The 22871-nt window shown below is 40.4% G+C and overlaps 2 protein-coding genes across 3 annotated transcripts; one reads left to right on the top strand and one right to left on the bottom strand.

The window, feature by feature from the left end:
- Positions 1-534: 534 nt before the first annotated feature.
- On the bottom strand, positions 535-22267 carry fancm (FA complementation group M). 2 transcript variants are annotated; one of them, XM_073869835.1, is made up of 23 exons: positions 21396-22267; positions 20987-21159; positions 20826-20903; positions 20439-20597; positions 14486-14617; positions 14270-14402; positions 14093-14185; positions 13918-14010; positions 13098-13279; positions 12688-12894; positions 12388-12610; positions 12164-12315; positions 11658-11816; positions 3757-4996; positions 3424-3506; positions 3264-3335; positions 3059-3172; positions 2813-2966; positions 2607-2713; positions 1965-2345; positions 1451-1775; positions 928-1219; positions 535-841 (listed from the first exon to the last, which is right to left on the bottom strand). In XM_073869835.1, exons 1-23 carry the CDS (start codon positions 21967-21969, stop codon positions 736-738), a joined length of 5232 nt encoding a protein of 1743 aa, XP_073725936.1. In that variant the 5' UTR covers positions 21970-22267; the 3' UTR covers positions 535-735. The 2 variants fall into 2 exon arrangements, with proteins under 2 accessions (XP_073725936.1, XP_055027401.2); XM_055171426.2 differs by having other exon boundaries at positions 2813-2969.
- soul3 (heme-binding protein soul3) lies at positions 16145-19511 on the top strand. Its single transcript, XM_055171431.2, has 6 exons — positions 16145-16497; positions 16831-16925; positions 17859-18000; positions 18093-18276; positions 18516-18731; positions 18830-19511. The coding sequence occupies exons 1-5, from the start codon at positions 16290-16292 to the stop codon at positions 18685-18687; spliced, it is 801 nt and encodes a 266-aa protein (XP_055027406.1). The 5' UTR covers positions 16145-16289; the 3' UTR covers positions 18688-18731; positions 18830-19511.
- Positions 22268-22871: the final 604 nt, after the last annotated feature.

A 22871-nucleotide genomic window follows, 5' to 3' on the forward strand; every position in this document is an offset into this window, starting at 1 on the left:
TTAGAAATTGTCCTCTTTAATTTGATGCTGATCATAATGAGGATTGAACCCACGAGCTTTGTGTTGTTATTGTTGTATTGAGCTACAGGAACACATCATCTTGACAAATGAAACTCACATTACTTTATTAATATAGTTTGTATGTGAGCTAAAGAACTGAATGAGGCTTTTTTATTTACACTAACCTTTTAAAAACTTTCTATCTTTCTGAGGCATGTGTTTGATTCAGTCTCTGTATGAATAAATAGTTTACAGTGAAGAGGATTTATTTGAAGTATATAATTTATAACTGATTCACAGATCATAAACATCTCCACTTGTTGAACTTAAATCAATAAATAATGAAAGTCTATTTAGAAATGTTTGTTTGACATAAATGATAGGACAACATTAATGAAAGGATATGTTGATTTTTCTAACTGAATATTAGGATCAATGGAGTCCTCATCTCATCTACATTTACAGTTCACGTCTGAGGTCTCATGTAGGAATGAAGCTAATAGTGACTAATGTTGGAAAATAAGCAAACCAGTCTTTAAAAAAAACGAGCAATTTTATTTTTCTAAATAAAATAATGTCTGCTCAAATAAATCAACATAAATATAAATAATAATCAGAGAATCAACAAAACATTTGACATAATCTCAAATATAGAAAAGATATTTATTTACACTGTAATCCTCCTGATGGTTTCCATCATAGACACATGTTAAAGTGATTTAGTGTTAGTGTAGGTTAGTTAGTTAGTTGCTGGCGGTCATGATTGTAACGCAGACAGCGATGAATCTCTTGCGCTTGTGAACGAGTGACATGCGCAAACTTCTGCAGGTCCTCAACCGAACTGAAAAACGACATTTCATGTTTACTTATTCATCCGTACGTCACGTCAGGAATCCCATTAAAGGTTTCATAGATAAATGCACTCACCTGTCGATCACGTGTCTCACTGAGGTGAAGTTGTGGCACATGTTAAGACCGGCGATGTAACTCACGTACGGCAGCGTCAGGAAGAACTGAAGGGCCTGCCGACGGTGACCTCTGACCTCCAGCGGCACAGCGATGGCCTGACCTTTTCTCTTCTCTACCTGAGCGAGTTCATTCAGTATGCTGGCGGTTTCATCCGGACCTTTGCTGACCGTGAGCCTCACGCCCGCCCGTACCAACGCCGCCAGCGTCCCGTCATAAAAGCGAGTGCGCTGGAACGCTCGGAGCGTCTCGCCTGAAGACAGAAAACATCACGGCTGACAAAAACAGAACGGCTACAGACACGACTAACATGAAGCCTGAACGCACGAGACCTTCAGTGGAAATGGGATCTGATTTCTGATGTTAAGGGAAATTTAGTGGAACGGATTGAAAACACACATGATAGATACACACGAGAGGTGCACGTGACAGATCACAGGTCACGTTTAACACTCATGTGTGTGTGCGCGTGTCTGATACTCACCAGGTTTAGTTCGATCTCTCTCAATAATCAGACACACACGCTCATGTAACGCCTGCAGTCTCTGGATTCTGTCCTGCAGCCGTCTCCGGTTTTGGACGCTGGCGATGTCCGACTCTCTCAGCCACTCCACGGCCATGCGATCGCTCACGATGAAGTCAGAGGTGAGCAGGGAGCAGACGTGAACATTCAGCCCGTGTCTCAGCCGCAGAGAGGACACGACCTCTGACCCTCCGCTGATACAGCGACTGTCCACTAACACACTGAGAGGAGCGTCTGCGTCCCGCGTGCTTCGGGTCAAAGCTGTGCCATCCACCTGCGCTTCATTCTGTCAGAATATTAACATGAAATCTCATCTTATATACAAAGAAACTTTATAAACATGTTTTTATTGAAGAAACAAACGAAATGTTTTAATCAAAGTAATGAAATCCTGACAATATTCAGAAAACTGCAGAAGCCTGAGATGAGATGATGGTGAATTCATGCTAACGATTGGCTGTTGTTTGGTTCTTACCTTGTCATCCATCACATGACTGAATGTTCTGTCTCTCTGCTCCTGTTGTCTGTCTGTCTGTCTCACACTCCTCTCAGAGACACACTGAGGAACTTTAAACTTCGTTACCTCCTCCTCTTCCTCTTCTTCACTAGAATCCTGTACTCGAATGATCCTGGAGCGTTTATTTCTCCTGTCGGTCTCAGATCGGACTTTTCTCGTCTCATTTGCTGCTCTGATGTGTTTGATTTGAGCGCGGCGGCGTGTGGCGTACTGTTTTCGTCCATCGATGTAAGAGTCTTCAAGAATCATTTCCACAGGTTCTTCATCACTCGCCTCCTCTACATCACTCCCATGAAGCACAAAGCTGTCTTCAGCGTACGTCTCATCCTGTTCTGGGACCTGACATCAAGTCAAAAACAGATACTTACAACCACATTCTGCCACCAAATTCACTTTTTACAACTACAAGTAGTGACAACTAAATTCACACTTTACAAAACAAAACCGCTCGATTGATTGGCGGTTCGAGGTGTGTGACAAAACATGCTGTCAGTAACAAGAGCAGCGTCACTTCGGTCAAGGTCTTCCTTACATCACTCATATTATTTGCACGCAGCCGTCAAACTCTGTTCTGATCCAATTCAGCATCATGAAGCTCACCTGTGAGAAGATGTCCACATTGTGTTTGGGCTTATATGTCATTCGCAGGTGGTTTTGTACTGCAGGGCTCCTCACAGACTTCAAATAGATGGCCTGCATCTCAGACTCTGCATGAACCGGATCAACACAAACCCTCTTGAAAACCTTTCGTTCAGGACTGAATATTGTGTTGATACTGAGAGAGACATCGTTCTTTCACATCTCACCGTTAAGCCCCTGAGAGCACTGCGTAGTGTTGACCACAAACCCATCCAGAGACCGGTTCTGTTCATCTCCATCATCTTCATCAGATGAAACATCTTCGTTTTCAGACAGCTCTGCCTCCTCATGCAGAAACTGGCGCACTTGCGGATGATGAACCTTCTAGAAAATGATAAAAATCATGAATGACACAATCAAGCTTCAAATTCAACAATCGATCATGAATGAATATTTCTGATGTGTAACATTACAGCAGATTTCAGCAGATGATTTCCTGCAGAACACGGCCGAGGAACTTTGGATCTATGAGTGACACCCTGATGAAAATCATCACCCGACTCTTCATCCACATCTGTGTCCTCTGACTAACACGCACACACAGACGCACACACGCACCGGTTACACAACAGCAGACTTCACAATGAGAGCATGTCAATCAGAACATGACAGTAGTACCATGTTTAACGCAGCTGAACGTTTTCTGCGCACTTGTAAAGGAGAATCCACATCTGAGAAGATCTTTGAGTCCTACAGAAGAATCACAAACACACATTTATGTTTAAGGGGTCTCCAACCCTGCTCCTGAGAACTAAATGAGCCATTGTGTTCATCTGACCTCTGGAGATGATAAAAGATGAACTTTATGTGCTGGTTTCTTCACAAACACCTCATCCTCACTGTCACTGCTCAGCACAGCGTCTGTAACACACAAACACACACATGATGAATTATTTGTGTCTTATATTGAAGTCTTTAGACAGGAACTGATATGACAGGACTGATGTCTGCATTATACTGATGTACCTATTATAAATAAACAGTCTGATATTCCTCATCCGGCCTGCACATACTGAATAAAATACTTTCCTCTTCTTAAGTCATAGTTTACTGACAGTATCTAAATGTTAGACGAATGCAGTCTAACACAGATTAACACAGTCAGACCCACCTGAAGATCGCTGATGAAACATCTCTTTATGAACCAGGGACTTCCTGAGAGATGCTACGGGTGAAGCTCTTCTGCGCACGGCTGACAGGAACACATGGTCGGGTGTGGAGGCGCTCGGTCGCGCTGCAGTGACGAGAGGAGAGCGGATGACGAACGGCTTCCTGACCTCAGACGACGGCGTTGAGACTGCAGCTGCTGGATGGGTCCACGGCGAGAAGACCGAAGCTTTGGGTTCCTTTAATGCTGACATGGCGCTGACGTTTTCCTCGGCCGGTACGGTTTCAGTCGGTTCTTCCTCTTCAGAGTCAAAAGATAATCCGAGGTCAAAGTTCACAGAGAAGAAGTCCTGAGAGCAGTTAAAAACTTCTGAATTTTGCTCGGGTCTCTTTCCTATGGGAGATAACACATCAGTTACGTTCCGCTTCACACAATTGGTGTTTTCTGTGGTTTCAGGAGCTACGGCGGTCTTGTCCGGCGTCTGAACATCAGGTATGGACACTTGAAGGAACGCTTCATCATCTCCAAACAGGTCAACGCTCTCATTTAAGTCCATGGGATTATGTTGTTGCTCTAAGGGCAGGTCAGTCTCGTCCTGAACATCATCAAACATTTCGTCCCAGCTGGGTGAAAGTGCGTTTCCTGCTAACTGTGGTGATTTTTGAGGCGTGAGCTCCAGCGAGTCGTCGGCTGTTAGGCAAAACTTCACGGTGAAGGGATCCGAGTCTCCTGTGGTGATCTCTGGGAAGTTAAAATCAAAGTCCTGTGGTGGAGATCTGGACAGGAGATTCTTAACATTGGCCAGAACGGTGTGAAACGTTTCGGACGGCACGTTTGGTCTGAAGTTGCACTTAGATGGATAAAACATCTGATCGAGATCTGAGCTCTCATCTGCTGGCTGAAGGTCAGGGTTTGATTCGATATCTGGACCACATAAATCTTCTCGTTGGATCTTTGACGGGTCGTTCCCATCAGTTTCTTCTGAATCCATTACACAGCACTTAATGATGTGATGATCTTGACTGTCATTAAATGCTTTGCTTTGCTCTGACGCTGGGCTCTTTTCACTTTGGTCATGTTTATGGGTCTGACGTACGCTGGGTTTGGAAAAAGAGGCTCTGATGTTATGACCAGATTTTGGTCTCATCTGTGAAGTGATTTTGTCAGTATTCAGTTTTGATGTTCTGTCATCATCATCATCCTGTAGATTCATCTGAACATCTGACCCATCACCACAGTCAACCTATCAGGAGAGAGATAGTCTTAAACAATACATATCAGACAGATAGATATCAGACTTGTTAAAACTTTGCTATTTACATTCAACCACATAAATGAGTCTTGGCTAAACTGATATTATATTTCTTCTCACTTGTTCAGCCAAACAGCAAAAATTATTTTTGCTGGGGAGATCACGTGACCCACCAATGGCAATGGCGGTGTAGTTCGATTGCTCCCTGACTCGGTATCCTTAATTTATCATTTTTCTCAGTAAAATATAAACGCTTGATTCGTTTTTGACTGTTTTCTGACGGAGCTACGAATGAAGATGGCAAAACGTCAACTGACACTGGCTTCCCCGGAGAAAAAGCGAGTTAAAGATCCTAATTATGCTCCTGAGGGGGAAATACGCGCCATAGTTGCCGACGAGCTGAAGACGCACCTTAGCCTCGTTAGAGAACTATTCAAAGAAGAATTTACCCCGATTGCAGACAGACTTGGAGTTCTGGAGGAAGATGTTCGTCTGATAAGAAACAACTTTGACAATGTGCAAACAGCCCTTCGCCGCGCAAAAAGAGATACCGAGGAGGTCAAGCTAGCGGTGGACTCCTTTCCCTTCAGGAAAAGTTGGCGAGAATCGAAGATAAAAACCGCCAGTCCAACATCCGTCTAGTGGGTCTGAAAGAAGGGGCTGAAGGAGATGACCCTTTGGGGTTTATACAGAATCATCTTCCTAAATAGATTCCCTCTCTCGCTGGCAAAGTAATGGAGATATAAAGAGCCCACCGTATTTATAGCGGTGAACGTTCGAAATCAACCCCTCGTACTTTCATCTTTAAGATGCTACGTTATCGAGACCGGAATACGATCATGAATGGAGCCCGAACCGCTGGACAAATCCTTCATATGGGAGCACCGCTGTCTTTCTTTCCGGACTATAGTACTCATACAGCGTCTAAGAGGAGAGCGATGGCATTGGCGAGGAAGAAGCTAACCCAGCTGGGGATATCGTCCTTTCTGATCTACCCCGCGGTAGTGAAAGTTACTCATAGAGGGAAGATTTCTCTTTTCGAGACGCCGGAGGAGGTTGAAAAGTTCGTTCATAATCTGCACCCCGCTACAAAATCTCCCCCGAAGAAAGATGTAGCGTCTGCGTCGCGGGAATCTGAGGTGAACGACGATGAATCTGTAACTACTATGGAGGACTTTACTGAGAAAGTTTGATTGTTTCAGCATCCGAAAACGACCGGGTCAGATGTTGACGGACGAGCCGGGCTGCTAGAGTGGCCGTGTATCCAAAGATTGTTATTTTGAGGGCAGACAGAAGAGTGTGTTCAAACTCTTTGCTTACTGCCCATTTTGTTTTTATTCCTACTTTTGTTTTTCTGTTTTATGCCCGAGACTGCCCACGTAAGTCTGATTGGTTTATTGTAGGTCTGGTTGATATGTTTTGCTTTTTCTTTATGATATATGGCTGTAAATATTTTATCATGGAACGTTAATGGGTTAAATAGCCCTATTAAGCGAACCAAATGCTTAGAATACTTACGACACAAAAAGGTCTCTATTGCTCTAATACAAGAGTCTCATTTGAAAGTATCTGATGTGCGTCGCTTTCAAAATAGACACTTTAAAGTAATATCTTCCTCCTCAGCTGCTAATAAAACTAAAGGGGTACTGATAGTAATTAAGCGTAATCTTGATTTTTCAATTATAAGATCCGATGGAGATACGGAAGGCCGAATCACGTATGTTGTTGGTTCCATAAATAATACTAAATATGCTTTTATTTCGGTATATGCACCCACTGAGGGTGATGCCTCTTTTTTCCAAGAATTATTACGTTTAGTTGTGAGTTTAGCTGACTGTCTGGTAGTGTTAGGGGGCGATTTTAATGCGGTCCTCGATCCCCAATTAGATAGATCTCATGCCTCAAAATCTAACTCAATGATTTCTGGATGTTTTAATTCATTCTTGCGACACTCCAATATATGTGATATCTGGCGATTACAGAATGATGGTGCTAGAGATTATACATTCTTTTCAGCCCGACATAAAAGTTATTCAAGGATTGATTATCTGCTTGTGTCCCCTACACTTATTCCCTATATTAGTAAAGTTAATATTTTACCAATTCTTTTATCTGATCATTCCCCAATAATTACATCTTTAACCCCTGCATCACTGGGCACTAAATGCAGTCGATGGAGATTTAATTCTTCTTTGTTACAGGACTGCACTTTTGTGGCTGAGTTACGCAACTCTTTGACAGAATTTTTACAGATTAACAAAGATTCAGCCTCCGATCCCCAAGTATTATGGGAAACTACTAAATGTTTTATTAGGGGTAAATGTATAAGTTTTTCATCCTTTAATAAAAAACGTAGGGAGAGCCGTAAATATGATTTAGAAAAACAAATTGATTTATTAGAGAAAGAATTAAAAGATAAATTTTGTGAGACCAAAGCCAAAACAGTAAATGTTCTTAAATCAGAATTAAAAACTATATACCTACATAGAGCTGAATTTATTATACACCGTACTAGACAATCATATTACTTTCATGGAGAACAGTCCTCCAAGTTGTTGGCTTTGAGGTTAAGACATAATGAATCTAAAAGTAGTATATCAGCTATTAGACATGAGGGCTCAATATATACTCAACCTAAAGATGTAAACAGGGTATTTGAAAACTTTTACCAAAATCTATATACTTCAGAATCCAATTCTGATCCAGCGAATTTTGATTTATTCCTTAAACATTTAAATATGCCTAAATTAAACGACTTTCAGCGTAACAAACTGGATAGTCCATTGACAATTGAGGAATTACAATCTGCATTGGATTGCATGAATAGTAATAAAGCCCCCGGGCTAGACGGGATTCCCCCAGAGTTACTTAAAATAATATGGGACATAATAGCACCCTTAATTCTTAACTCTCTTAATTTTGCGTTAGAAAAAGGAGCTTTGCATAGGGACCAAACCACAGCCTTAATAACTTTGCTGTTGAAGAAAGGAAAGGATCCACTCGAATGTTCTAGTTATAGGCCAATTAGCCTTCTATCCACAGATTCAAAGCTGTTGGCAAAAGTCCTGGCCATAAGATTGGATCGGTGTATAGGGGACTTAATTGACTATGACCAATCAGGTTTTTTAAGGGGTAGATTTGCGGCCGATAATATACGAAGGCTTCTTCATATCATACAACGAGCAGACTCTTATACAGCGTCCTCTGCAATCCTTTCTCTGGATGCAGAGAAAGCATTCGACAGAATCGAGTGGAACTTTCTGTGGTCTGTCTTAGAGTATTTTGAGTTTGGCCCCTTTTTTCTACAAGCAGTTAAAACTATTTATTCTGAATGCTCAGCCAGAGTAATCACTGGTTCTTCTATCTCCCCTTCCTTTTATCTTGGCAGGGGCACACGGCAAGGATGTCCCCTGTCACCCTTGCTTTTTAATTTGTCATTAGAGCCTCTGGCTCAAGCAATTAGACAATGTCCTGCAATAGTTCCAATAAGTTGTATGAATACATCTCACAAAATTTCACTTTACGCGGATGATGTTTTATTATACATATCAAATATCACAGATTCAGTTAAGGAATGCTTAAAATTATTTGATATATTTGGTAAACTGTCCGGTTATAAGATCAACTGGAACAAATCCATACTTATGCCCCTTAATTTAGCTGCTAAATCAGAGATTCAGACCCTACCCACTATGATCCCTGTTAGCGACCAGTTTATTTATCTTGGAATTAGAGTTTTTCCTTCGTTATCTCTTATTTCCAAGTGGAACTATCAGTCTCTTTTGGATAAGATCAAGAGCGACCTTTTGTGTTGGTCCCCACTTTGTTTGGCTCTTCATGGAAGGATAGCTACAATAAAGATGAATATACTTCCTAGGTTAAGTTTTTTATTTTCAGTGTTACCCCTGACTCCACCTGCTGAATACTTTAAAGAGATCAATACAGCAGTATCAAAATTTTTGTGGAATAATAAACGGCCTAGAATCCGTCTTAAATCTATGCATCGATTAAAACCTCATGGTGGCTTATCTCTACCAGATTTTTGGTCCTATTATTTAGCATACCAGATGAGACCACTAAGGACATGGCTAGATATTGACTCCCCGGTTCCATGGCGGGCTTTAGAAACTAATATTATTTCCCCATTACGTCTACAAGATTTACCCTTTACTGGAATATCTAAGAAAGCTCTAGAAAATTTTGGTCCAATTATATGCCATTCCATCAAAACCTGGAAAGCAGCAGAAAAGATTATGGGAGCCTCTGCTTCTTATAATGACCGTACCCCCATTTGGCATAATAATAATCTTTGCACTGGTAACAAACCATTTATTTCTAAATGCTGGGCTGAATGTGGTATCTACACTTTTAAAGACCTGTACAATGATTATGGGCTCAAGTCCTTTCAGATGTTAAAGGATGAGTTCTCTCTCCCAGGATTCTCCTTCTTTCTTTATTTAAGATTAAGATCTGCGCTGAAAGCTTACGGAGTGCCCTGGGCAAATAATATACCTTCTCATCCTATGGTAAAGTGGATAGATTCTAGCATGTCTTCCAGAGGTATGGTGACTATAATTTATAAATCACTTGTGGTACGACAGTATTCAAACATTCCAATTGAGAGTTTCTGGGAGAGAGAACTTAATACTGTGATTGATTGGGACAGTGTCTGGGAAAATTGCTTCATTACTTCTAAAAACCCAGCTCACCAAATGATTCATTACAAGTTAATTTATAAGGCATATGCCACTCCCTGTTTATTATATAAAATGAAAAGGAAGCCTGACCCTTTCTGTCATCTGTGTAATAGTTCAAATATAGGTACATACAAGCATATGTTCTGGGACTGTTCACAAATTGCTTTGCTCTGGTCCTGGGTACAGGATCTTGCGTCTGATCTTTTGAAGACTCTGGTCCCAAAGGACCCACTGCTTTTTCTCTTGCTGGATGATTCCTCATTGACATTGTCAGTTAATCAAAAAAGGATTCTATCTGCAATTCTGACTGCTGCTAAAAAGGTTATTCTAAAATTATGGTTGGATCCATCTACTTCAACAAGAGTGATGTGGATGTCATATCTGCTGGACATTGCCCGGCTTGAGTGTACCACAGCCAAAATACATGGTGCCAATGGAAAGACAATACAATTTTGGTTGGACCTTATTGATGCTGTATCAGACCTCATGTAATCCTAAATGGTTTTGTAATATTGTATTGTAACCTCCTCTTTGATTGTTTTTTGTTGTTTTTTTCTTTTTTTTTTTCTTTTTTTTTGGCAGATCTTGGGCAATGTTCTTGTAAAAAGTTATAATTAAAAATGTTCAATAAACAAAGAATCACAAAAAAAAAAAAAAAAAATTATTTTTGCTATTTTCAGCTGAATAATTTGGTTGTGAAACATTCGGTGCATCCCTAAAATAAATCATGAAAAGTGTTTATACACTGCAAAAAATGATTTTGAAGAAAAAAATTCTTAGTATTTTTGTCAAGTTCAAGTTAATTTATTTATAAGCACATTTAAAACAGCCACAAGACTGACCAAAGTGCTATACGTTAAAAGTATAGAAAAGACAGATAAAACTAAAATAAAAACCAAATACAATAAAATACATAACAATTTGAATTTAAAACCAAACAGGTTTTACACTACAGTGAAATACAAATAAAATTAATATGCCAGCTCAAACAGATAGGTTTTTAAAAGAGGTCTTGTTTTAAGTAAAAATGTCTAAAAATTCTTAAATTAAGATGTTTTATTATTGATGAGCAAAATGTTAGTGATTTTATGCATAAAACAAGCAACCAAACTCTGCCAATGGGGTAAGCTAATTTTTCTTAAATTTAGTGTTAAAATGTTCAAGATTTTTTTTTGTCTTATCCCATTGGCAGATTTTTTTGCTTGTTTTATTCACAAAATCACTTAAATTTGATATTTTTGGTCTAAAAACTAGACTTATTTTCTTGGGTTGTTTTGCTCATCAAGAACAAGCATCTTAATTTAAGAATTTTTAGATATCATCTTTCATCATGAGTGGTCATTAAGCATCAGTTATTTGACATGTAGGTCACTCACGATGATGACCCACTTCATGTCTTCAGTGCTTATATAACTGTACTGACAAGAGTTGCATAAGAGAGAAATAAACCCATCTCACAGTATTATCTTCAGACAATCTAGAGCATCACATGAAACACAAGACATTGTTGTCAAACATGTTCAGAGATTGTCATGAAATAAGACACAAGCTTATGGTCTAGATGTCAGATCAAGAAGAAGGGATAAGAATAGTGTAAGGATTCAAAAATATTATCAGATCAAATCAGATTTTGCCCAAGTGTTATGTATGAGTGTGTGTGTGTGTGCGCGTGTGTGGTTTACAGGGACACAAATAGCGTATAATGACATGTTTATTATGCTATAAACATGGTTTACAGGTATACAGAAAGTAACAATCATACTAAATGGTAGTTTTTCATAGATTAAAGACTGCCAACAGGGGTTTGTGATTGTTGTGGTTATGGGAATCATTATGAGCAGTATAAAATACATTGTTTCTATGGATTTTTTAAATTAAAAAACATACGCAAATTTGTGTGTGTGTGTGTGTGTGTGTGTGTGTGTGTGTGTGTGTGTGTTTGAGTGACAATACACCTGTTCGTTCTGTCTCATCTGGTCGATGAACTCCATGATGGAGGTGAAGTGAAGGCATCGTTGTGAATGTTCTACTCGGTGTGTCGGCAGCGGTGCGTTCTGCCAGTGTCTCCACTCCCACAGTGACAGCTCTCTGACCCGACCCGATACACGCGACTCCTGCACACACACACACACACACTGCTGTAACTCAACAGACATATTCACAGCAATACCACATTTCTAAAGAAGACCAATAAGAGATGAGCTTTAGGAATGAACAAAACAAGAGCTCAGAAGCAAAAGCCCCTAAACGCCATCTCCTTCAAACATGAGATAATGATATTAACCAAATGCTCTCGGCACGTATTAAACATTCATCAAATATTTTTGCTTCAAATCTGCTTAGTGTCGGCCTCAAAAAGAGTCTGATAAGAAATGTTACTTTACTAAAAAACATTGTCAGACGCACGCTCGTTGATATATTGACAGTAAGCCTTCAGTTGATTTGACTGACAGAAGTTCACCTGTGCTGATTGGCTGTCACTGAATGTCAGGAGAGTTGTTTGGTTGAATACAGGTTGAGGTTCATCCTCTCCCAGCCTCATGGTGGACGTCCAGATGACCTCTTCAGCAGCAGTGAGACAGCCGTCGTCTTTCACCCGCTTCTCATCACGTCCTACAGGAGACAAGAGAGTGAGACAGACACACACACGTTTGACATAGCGTGAGAGACTGTGGTTTCTCTTACCGCCGATCTGAGGGTCAAGTGAAGACCTGCGACCTTTCGTTGAGCTGCGTCCTCTCTCATCTGCGTGTTGAAACTGAGCGCAGCTGATGTGCATCTTGTGCAGTTTAGGGGTGACGCCCGCCGGCAGCATTCGAGGACTCTTTGGAAACATGTGGAAACTGTGCTTGTTTCCCACAATGCTTTTGTTGATACTCCGCCGACTGCTCTGACTCTGGTTATACGTCTGAAAAAGAGAGTAAATTGTAATCGATCGCTGGAGTTTCTGAAAATCTAGCGCAGTGCGTTTGTGCAGCTTCTCACTCTCTCTTCTCGTCCCTCCGCCAGTATGATGACAATTCGTCCTTGTCGCCTGCGTCCCGTACGGCCCATGCGCTGCACCAGACGAATCGGACTCTTCTGAGCATCAAAACACACGATGAGATCGACCTCACCGATGTCAAGACCCTCCTCACCGACACACGTGGACACGAGTGTGTTGAAGCCCCCGTCACGGAAGCGACGCACAACCTAAACGCGAGCACACACACACACACGGTTAGTAGTTACTTATCAATCTGAACATGGACAAACTTCTACTGCTTTATCTCAAACACTTTAATCAAATCTAAATGACACACAAAACTGTGTACATCAACAAAAACACACATTCACATTTATAGGGTTCATCTTAAAATGTATGTGCTCAGTATGAAGTTTATCTGTCTTTTTACCTCCAGCTGTTCTTTCTGTGTGAATCCTCGAACCCCTTTACCAGCAGACGCTTGACCCATGAACGTCATGACCCTGACAAGCGGCTGATGACGGTTCAACATCTCAGCGATTTCCTGGACGCTTTCACGGAATGAGGAAAAAATCATAACGCGTGTGTTCACCTTTTCTGATGCATCGCTGCCTGGAAAAATCGGAGCAGGAACAGAACACACCAAATGTGAAAACCCATCTCATGTGTGATTTATTGTTTTCTACATAAACTCATCATACAGAATGTAAATAACATTAATATTGAGCGAGTAAGATCATATCAGAGATAGAAATCAAACTATGATGCTTCTACTTTAGTCTGGACTTCACAGACGGAGTCACAAATAAACAAAAAAAAAAAAAACACAACAAAGAAACATAAATAATAGTGCTGGGCAAAGATACAAAATAAAGGTGATTTTTTTTGCATAATATATAAGTGTGTGCTTTGTGTAATTATTATCTATATATAAATACACACATATTCATGTATGTATTTAAGAAACATTTCCACTTGTGTATATATGTTTATTTTATATAAATAAAAATATATGAAATAAATATATGTACGGTATGTGTGTGGTTAAATATATATTATAAATTACACATATTATTATGAAAAAAAAAAACACTTTTATTTTGCATGTGGTTAATCTTTGCCCAGCACTAATAACAAACACTTCTCTCATAAAATGTCTTGATGATATTTTGCTCTCTATATACTGTAAGGCTCTGATATTTCTAGTTAATAACGCACTCATGTGATGTATAGGTAAACTAGTTTGTTACCTGAGCAGTCAGGCCATGTTTTAAAGTGCTGTAACACGACCTCATCCAGTTTCTGAAGCTTAGGATGACTGTAGAGATACGGCTCTTTAGGATCTACGAACGAAGAAAGAGCATCAAACACAGATTAGGATGGACAGAGAAAGATGATGCTCAGGATGAAGGCAGTCATCATCACCTCTGCTGGATGGGGTGAACGTGGCCTCCATGTCCCTGTAAAGATCCACGAAGACCGGATTCCTCTGAAGTTCGTTCCTCATGCGGGACGACTCTGAAAAAACGAGAAACCCTCCACGTAAAGACCAGACAACCCGTTAACATGCCAAGTTACTATCGGTGGTCGAGCCGGATTCACCTTTAGGCCCAGAGATGATGTTCTGAATGAAGAGGTAGAGCGATCGAAGACCCATCTGCTGCAGGAGTTCATAGCCGTGATACAAGCTGATGCAGAGAGCAAAATCCCCCTCGAGTACTCCGTGCTGTCCAGCCTGTCCAAAGATAACATCCAGATCAATGGCCGTGAGATTTAGCGCGTGTGGCTTATTATGAGGAGCTCGGGTCTCTACCGTACCAGGACGTGGGGCGGCGGGTTTCGTCTAAACTGCTCTCGAGACAGAATGATCTGGTATTTGGTAAGCGAGCTGAGGTCACGGTGACTTAAGAGCCTCATCTGGGTCAAACGGGATGCAAATCTTTCTAAAAGCTGTTGGAAAAACAGGCCAGACGTTTGAAAAACACTTCAGCACTACAATGAAATGCACAAACGAAATAATGAGAGCTCAATCCCAGCACATATTTATACTTAACACACATAACTGATGATGAACAACAACAACATACACTAGTCAGCATTTGAACCCTAACGAAATGTTGACTAGTTTATAAACATGAATGTTTTATTGTAATTAGTTGAGAATGTCCCATGGGTGTTGATTATTTTTCTGTAAAGTGCAAAACTAACTGCTCACATGTCTTAACATAACCTATAAGTGTAATGTCTGTGATAACCGTGGTATAAAAGGAAGAATTGACTCTGGTCCTTTGAATAATTGGAAAATAATGCACATCCGCTTCTCGTCGTCCTTCATTATCTCCTTGGGTGTGTACATTATTTTCACACAATTCAACGGTCTGGCATCAATTATTCCTTACAGTAAACAACACTAATAATAAACTAGTAATTACTATGAAGAACTGAGGATGAATGAATCAGATTAACTGCTTAAACACAGTATAAATATATATGGTTTATTTTCCTAGTGTAATGCTGATTAAAGGGGCCATGGCATGAAAATCTGACTTTTTCCATAATTAAGTGCTATGATTGGGTCCCTAGTGCTGTTATCAACCTAGAAAATTTGAAAAAGATCAACCCAGTAACTTAGTTTTGGTAAACCATTCTCTACAAGCACATGAAAAAATAGGTCGTTGAAATTTGGCTCTCCTTATGATGTCAGAAGGAGCTCTTATTATAATAATACCACCCCTTAATCCAACCACAGCACTGACATTTAGTGCAGAGAAAAAAATAATTGAGTTTCAATTTCAACAAACCACCATCATTGTGATCAGTGTTTGCACTTCATCCGCTCATGTGCATTTTAAAGGACACACCCAAAACGGCACATTTTTGCACACACCTACAAAGTGGCAATTTTAACATGCTATAATAAATTATTTATATGGTATTTTGAGCTAAAACAACTTCACATATGTGCTCTGGGGACACCAAAGATTTATTTGACATTTTAAAAAATTCCTGTGACATGGCCCCTTTAAAATGTGTTTGTTTTTACTGTGTTATGTTGGTGTTCTTGGTTCATTCCAGGTTAATGCAGACCAGATTTGAATTTAGCTGAAAATCTCAATTCAGATTGACTGAAACACACATACCATCATGTTAAAGCAGATATACTTTAGTTAAGTTATCTGAGAGCATTACTTCAGTGTTTAATATAAGCAGATGTCAATGTGTTTCAGTTCAGCACTAAACACTGAGCAATAGAACAGAAGTGTTTATTTACAGCAATTTAAGGGAATTTTATTTGCACGATTACGTTACTTACAATATTGCCAAAGCATAAAACAAGAGACATACAACAACACAATAATAACAAACATTAACGTGGGATTAAGCTAAAGAGCTTTATTAAGAGCTCTCTCTCTCTCTCTCTCTCTCCGTGTTTCGTGTATATGAGTCGTCATAGATGGGAGGCGGGGAATGTGACGTCATCAGGACTCGGTCCATATAAACACGACACAACCACAAAACAACACGCAACAGATCGAGACTGCGCTTCAATCAAGATTATTTCTGATTCTGTAACGCGCATATGACAGTCGCGTAAACACGAGCACGCGCGTGTATCAGTACGATGGACGTCGGCGGTGAATGTCGCATGAGTGGCGGTGGTGGCGGTGGTCTGATCTCACTGGACGATCTACAGTCCCTGTCTGATGAGCAGCTGTCTGACAGCGCCGAGAACGAGCATGAACATGAGTACGAGCACGAGCACGGGGACGACAGACTCCTGCACTACTGGAGAGATGTGGCGCGAGGACACCAGGTTGATGTGCCCGAAGGTAACGACACCAAAAAAATACACTACAATTTACACAGACAGCAACGCGCATGCGCACTTATACAAGCGGAAACAACCGTGACCCACTTACACGAGACTGTCTCACAACTTACCAACTAGACAGTGAACACTAGATAGACAGCAGCGTCAAAATGTTTGATGATGAAATATACTGAAGGAGTTAATTTCATTTACTTTATTATCAGATGTTAATATTTGTAAAGTCACACAAGACTCATGATCAGATCTACTCAAAACTGTAACACAAATACTTTTTTGTTTTAGATGCACATGCACTTCTGTTTATGTCTCTCTCTCTCTGATCATTTCACAGATATGGCTCAACCCATCCAGCAGATAACCACAAATAATGACGGCACACACACACGAGAGAGAGTCCCATACACACTCATCACACACAAGGAGAAGGTACGACTTAAAAACTCACAATCCATTACATAATAATACACACTTTAACCCATCATTAAATATATGACACATGAAGATGGTGCACAGTAGCCATCTTTACATGCAACCAAATAATCTGTTTGTAATTGTATTGAAAGGCCTTCAAGTAAACCACTTAATCAATACGAATGAGGTCGAGCGGATGCACATTTTAATCCTATTGAAAGGGGTGGGTTAGTCCGATCTGTGATCCGATCATCAGGAGAAAAGGACTCATGTAAACACATGAATCGTAGTATTTTCTCAATCAGATGCAGAAATCTCTTATTTACGTATCACATGATTCAAGTCACAGAAACACGCAATGGCAACATGCAGTAATGGGGTCAGCATTCATGTCTTTCATAACATTCAGATTTGGGCAACTTTAAAAGTGTTTCCACCAGTTTTTTTTTTCTACGGGTTCATTAGTCCTTGATATTTGAGCTGTGAATAGTCATTGGGATGTTTTTGGGCTAGTTTTGAATGTCCACAAGATGATTTTGATATGCGAATCTGGCAACCCTGGCTGTGCGCTTGTGCAGACATTTAGATTATATGGAATGAACATGGAAACCAACATTTTATTGTTGTGCTGTACTGGCGTAACCTGCAATCGGATTAAATTCAGTCAGATTAACAAAATGTTGTGCATGTAAACATAGCCAGTGAGTTACAGTTTGATTGGGCCTTGAAATCATTAGACTCCACCCACTTCCATTGATTGACACATTCTATCAGGTTAAAAAATGAATTAATGCTTGGGGCAAAAATGCCTTATTTGGGCGTTTGGTACCCACAGACACTACAGTGCGCTTTAAAATAAAAATATATTTTATTTTCCACACTGTGAATTTGAAGACGACAAACATGTTTTGTGTCTCTCTGACTGTGTGTGTGTGTGTGTTTGTGTAGTGTGGAGAGGTGTTGTGGGAGAAGCGACACTACGAGAAGTCAAACTGGGCCTGTATCACCGTCTATGAAGACACGTATGAACAGAGCATCTGTTACGGCTTTATGAGGATCATGAAATACATCTGCCATCAGAACTCAGCAGGTCCAAACAAACACCTTTCATCCTTCTCTGTTAATAAAAGTCTGCTGCTATTTTTCACAAACACCACTTTGCTGTCTCTTTAACATCTGCAGAAAGTTATCTCGGGATGACGATACCCATCGTAACAGTGATCCGTACAGACGAGAGACACACCACCCTGTCTCGAGCCGTCACCGTAGCGTATTATCTGCCCACCCAGCACCAGAGCGACCCGCCGCAGCCGTACGACACCGACATCAGCATCGAGCAGTGGCCTGCCATGATAGTTTACAGCAGGTGAATTTATAATAAAAATATCTAAAAGTTAACATAAATTACAGTCTATAAACGCCATTTGATACATCAAGACATTTACAGTAATTAAGAGTGGAATAAATATTAATAAACAAACGGTTATGATTTACACGCTTAATAAACGGATTTTATACCAATGAAAACTAGCTTTATATTTCTGCTAGACTCTTTGATTGTAAGTGTATTCGAGTAAATAACTGTATTACTGTTTGGGTTTTCAGGGCGTTCACTGGTGCCACGAACGAGCTGTCAATCATTCGTGAGATCAGCAGCCTGTTCGAGGTCCTAGACTCTCCGGGCGTTCGCGTGAACGACTCGTTCATCGTGGCGGGATACACAAACCCAGCGGCAGCCGATCGTCAGAACGAGATCTGGTTCCTGGAGAGGCCATGAGATGCTCGCTAATAAAAGTCCTTCACAGATGAAGTTATACAGATGTGAGATTTCTGAGATGATTTGTTGCTCCTGTGGTTTTTCTGTTCTCTTATTGAGTAAGTGGGTAACCTGTCATTTATTTATTCTGTCCACTACTCAGAAACCTCATTCACAGACGGTTCTGCTTCACGAGTACTGAGGGAGATTTAACTACAGCTGAAACTAAACACAGATTATAAACTATAACAAACAAACACACATCACCATCCAAAGAAAACCCCAAGACAATCTAACATCTGTAATCCTCCTGTAAGCCATGACAACAGACAGACAGTCTCTCTCTCTCTCTTCTGTTTGTGTTATAGATGTGCTCTTGTTGTGAATACATCAATAGACAAAACTAAGAAATCACACAAATAGATCTCTATATATATATACAGTATATTCTGTCACAGTGCTAATTTTGTTGAATATTTTTATAAAGAAGAGTTCAGTCAGTTGTAGCTAAATGTGTTATTGAAATCAAATCAAATGTTTGAATCTGTGTCTAAATCACTGCCAACAACACGCAAGAAAATGAGGTAAAAACAGGGTCTGAGTTTTTTTATATTCATCCTGACGTTTGAGGTCTGAATACAGTAAATGAGCTGTGTGTCCCTTTAAAGAGATGTTGTGTTTCTTATTGTGAAGGGTGAATTTGAAATGAGCTGTTTTGAATGTCTGATCTGTGAGTAAATGTATGAACTCTATGAGATAAATAAACTACAGCTACTGCACATTTCTGAAATGCTCTGCTCATATTTGCTTTCTGTCAGAGAATAAACTATTTCTGAAGCACACAATCCTCTCCTTGTCTGATATCATTTGCTTTTCACTGAATTATTTCGTACAGCAGGAAAAAAACTTTAAGTGACTCGACACAAGTAAACTAATCAGAATGACTTCTGTTGTGACACATGGATGTGTTTTATGATCATCGGACCTGTGGCTGTGATCGGTGTTACAGCTCGTGATGTGAGTTTGTTTTACAGCCGGGCCGCTGGTATGATGGGGTTAAGTGAGTTTAATCCAGTAATCCAGTGAGAGGAGATTATTTCTCCCGCAGTGGCTTGTGGGTAATATTAGTGATATATAGTGTGCATGGATCTGCATTTCAGATTTTTACAGTTAATACTAAAAGATATTTGGGATATTCATGTGAAAATACTATGATTTGGCAAATACTAATTTCATACCAATGTCAGAATGGACAGTATGTGAAAGAGTTGTGCAGAAACACGACAGATTCAACAAAGTTATTGTCTGTTATCTTCAGATTTCTACGAGCATAAGCTCTAAAGCCCGGAATACACTGCACGATTTTTGTCCTCTTATAAGATCATTACTTTATCACACTGCGTGACATGTATCGTTTAAACTCGGGTACGAGAGGTGGCAGCGTCACACGTTGCACAACGTCACCCGCATGCGCTCGTGGTAAACAAATACCGGCACGCAGGTCGTAGCAGCAAACACACTGTGCGGTGATCATGCCGAATTTCTGACACTGTCACTGTGCCACCGATGGAGAGCCACGATCACAGAAATCGCAACGATAGTTTCACGATGGCAATCTTTCGTCTGGGACAGCCAATTATCGTGCAGTGTATCCCGGGCTTAATGCATGACACAAGATCCAATCAAACTCTAATGGTCTAATGTGATGTAATAAATACATTAACACTCAAGCCGTCTCACTTATATATCTTTGCCCATCTGATGAATCTTACCTGCAGGTATCTGTTCTGATACTGAGTCAGAGATTCTCCTAACGGGACGACAATCTTCTCCACGCTACGCTGATGAACGTGAGCTTGAACATCAGGACTGTCTTCTGAACGCAGCTCGATGTGAGAGATCAACAGGTTAGAGATCACCTGCTGTACTGCCTACACACAAACCATCAAGAAATCACCATGAGCAACACACACACACACAAACAATGAATCTCTACTGTTGTATCGGCACCGCACATTACTCACAATGTATATAATGATAGATTATTATATAAAGATCAATGTGTTTTCCAGGACCTACAAATCTTTCAGATGTTTTGATTGTTTGAATATTTGTAACTTTAGTAAATATGCAGAATTTTGATGACGAATAATAAAAACCTTAACATCTCCTCCAGGAGTGGCACTGAGAGCCAGGACTCGAAACTGCTGTGTTTGATTCCAGAGCTCTCGAATCACCTGAAGAACAAACATGAAAACTTTCAGCTGCACAACTTTACTCAGACTCTGAGCTTAATGTTCACAGTATCCACATCTGATACCTGACAGTAGGCGTGATTCCCTGTGGCCTTGTGGGCTTCATCGATCACCACACACTTGACGCGGGCCGCAGGGCAGGTGTTACGGGACAGATCGTTCACCATCACCTGAGGAGTTAAGAAGAAAACACGCTTGGATCTCCAGAGGTCTCTACGCTGATGGGCCGCCGTCGTTCCTGCAGGAAACAAAGAAGCAAACATGAACACAAACACACAGACAGCATCTTTCTCACGCATGAATACATCCACGAATCTTCTGTTTATTCCTGATTAAATGATTTTATATGGAGCTGGAAAGCAAAATGATATTCCATACGGAAACTTATGGACTCTTATTTGTGTCAAATGCTCTTTTCCATGACCGATAACTAATTTCCATGACTACTGGTAAGCTTGTGTGTGTCTGAGTGACCTGTGAGCTCTGCCATGTGCTGCTGTGGGATTCCCATCACTTTAAAACAGGCTTCGATCTGTTGGGACACCAGAGGTTTGGTGGGAGCCATGAAGACGATCTTCCCGGCAGGAAACCACCGGTAGAAGTTATACATGAGCACAGAGGCGATGAAGGTTTTGCCCAGGCCGGTGGGCAGACACACCAGTGTGTTCTGGAGGAGAGCGGCCTCGGAGATCTGCAGCTGGTACTCTCTGATGGGGTAGTTGGTGGGGTAGATCCATATCTGCCCCGCTGAAGGGTCAAAACCCTGAGGGTGCTCTTCGGGACAGGAAGTGACGTCAGAGGCCTGCAGGGATCTCTCTGCCTCATACACAGCCACCAGCATCAGGTCATCATCATCTTCATCCTCATCATTATTATCCTGCGGGCGCTGCTGAAAGGTCTCACCCCACAGACCTCTGCAGCTGTCTCTCTGATCTGATCTGTCTGTCGGTCTCTTGTCCTCTGCAGGTTTCTTGGTGCTTTTCCTCTGATCTGCGTGAGACGCATTGCTGCCCCACGACTCAAACAAAGTTCTCTGATTGGCCTTCATTTTATCAGCATCTTTATCAGCGAATGTAAATTAATAAACGCAGATTATTAAACAGTACTCTCATCCTGTCACACTAAATCAAATATAAAATTAAACGTGCTAAAGCCTCCCGCTGTACACTGGCAGCGTATAAATCAAACATATAAACATTCAGATGATATAAACACAGCGAATTCATCGATTATTCCAACTATTAGCTTTACATTTCAAGTTTTAAATAAACATAAACAAAAGAGCGACGAGCGAAGCGGCTGATCAAATGTGGCGCGCGGTGCTGACGTCACGGAGCGTCATAGCACGCATGCGTTGTGTTCTTTAAGGTTAAACTGCGTACTACACTGTGAATGTATATTTGCTTTTGTTGTTTATTTACTTTTGTACTCAATAATAATAAGAAAAAAGTTATCACGAAAAAAAAAAAGGTTAAACTGCGCAGAAAATGCGCAAAATATCAAATTATTCTGATTGTAGGAACAAAGAATTAATCATGTAAACATGCTTTTCATTTTTGAATTTTCCTTGCTATGATGCTGAAATTTATTGGTAAACAATCACGTAATATAATACAAATATGATACAGTTCTTTATTTTTAACATTGTTTGTTTGTGTTTTCCGATAGTTCACGTTATTTCAAAAGCCTCTTTGCATAATCTTCTGCTTGAAGGTTTATGAATGATCATGAATAAAATTGTGTGTTGTTCAAATATATATTAATTCCTCTGTAAAGATACGCAACATAGCCTATGGTTTATTGGGATTTGTGGGTACATATTAGGGTTTCTCTGTGTAAATTAAATTAAACTTAAAAAAATGTCATTGTGAGGTCTGGTATTAAAAATCTGATCAGAATGTTGCTGTATATAATATCTCTCAGCTGGTCTGTAGTATGAATCACAGTACA

Source organism: Misgurnus anguillicaudatus, chromosome 7 (assembly GCF_027580225.2).
Source record: "Misgurnus anguillicaudatus chromosome 7, ASM2758022v2, whole genome shotgun sequence".
Taxonomy (NCBI): domain Eukaryota; kingdom Metazoa; phylum Chordata; class Actinopteri; order Cypriniformes; family Cobitidae; genus Misgurnus; species Misgurnus anguillicaudatus.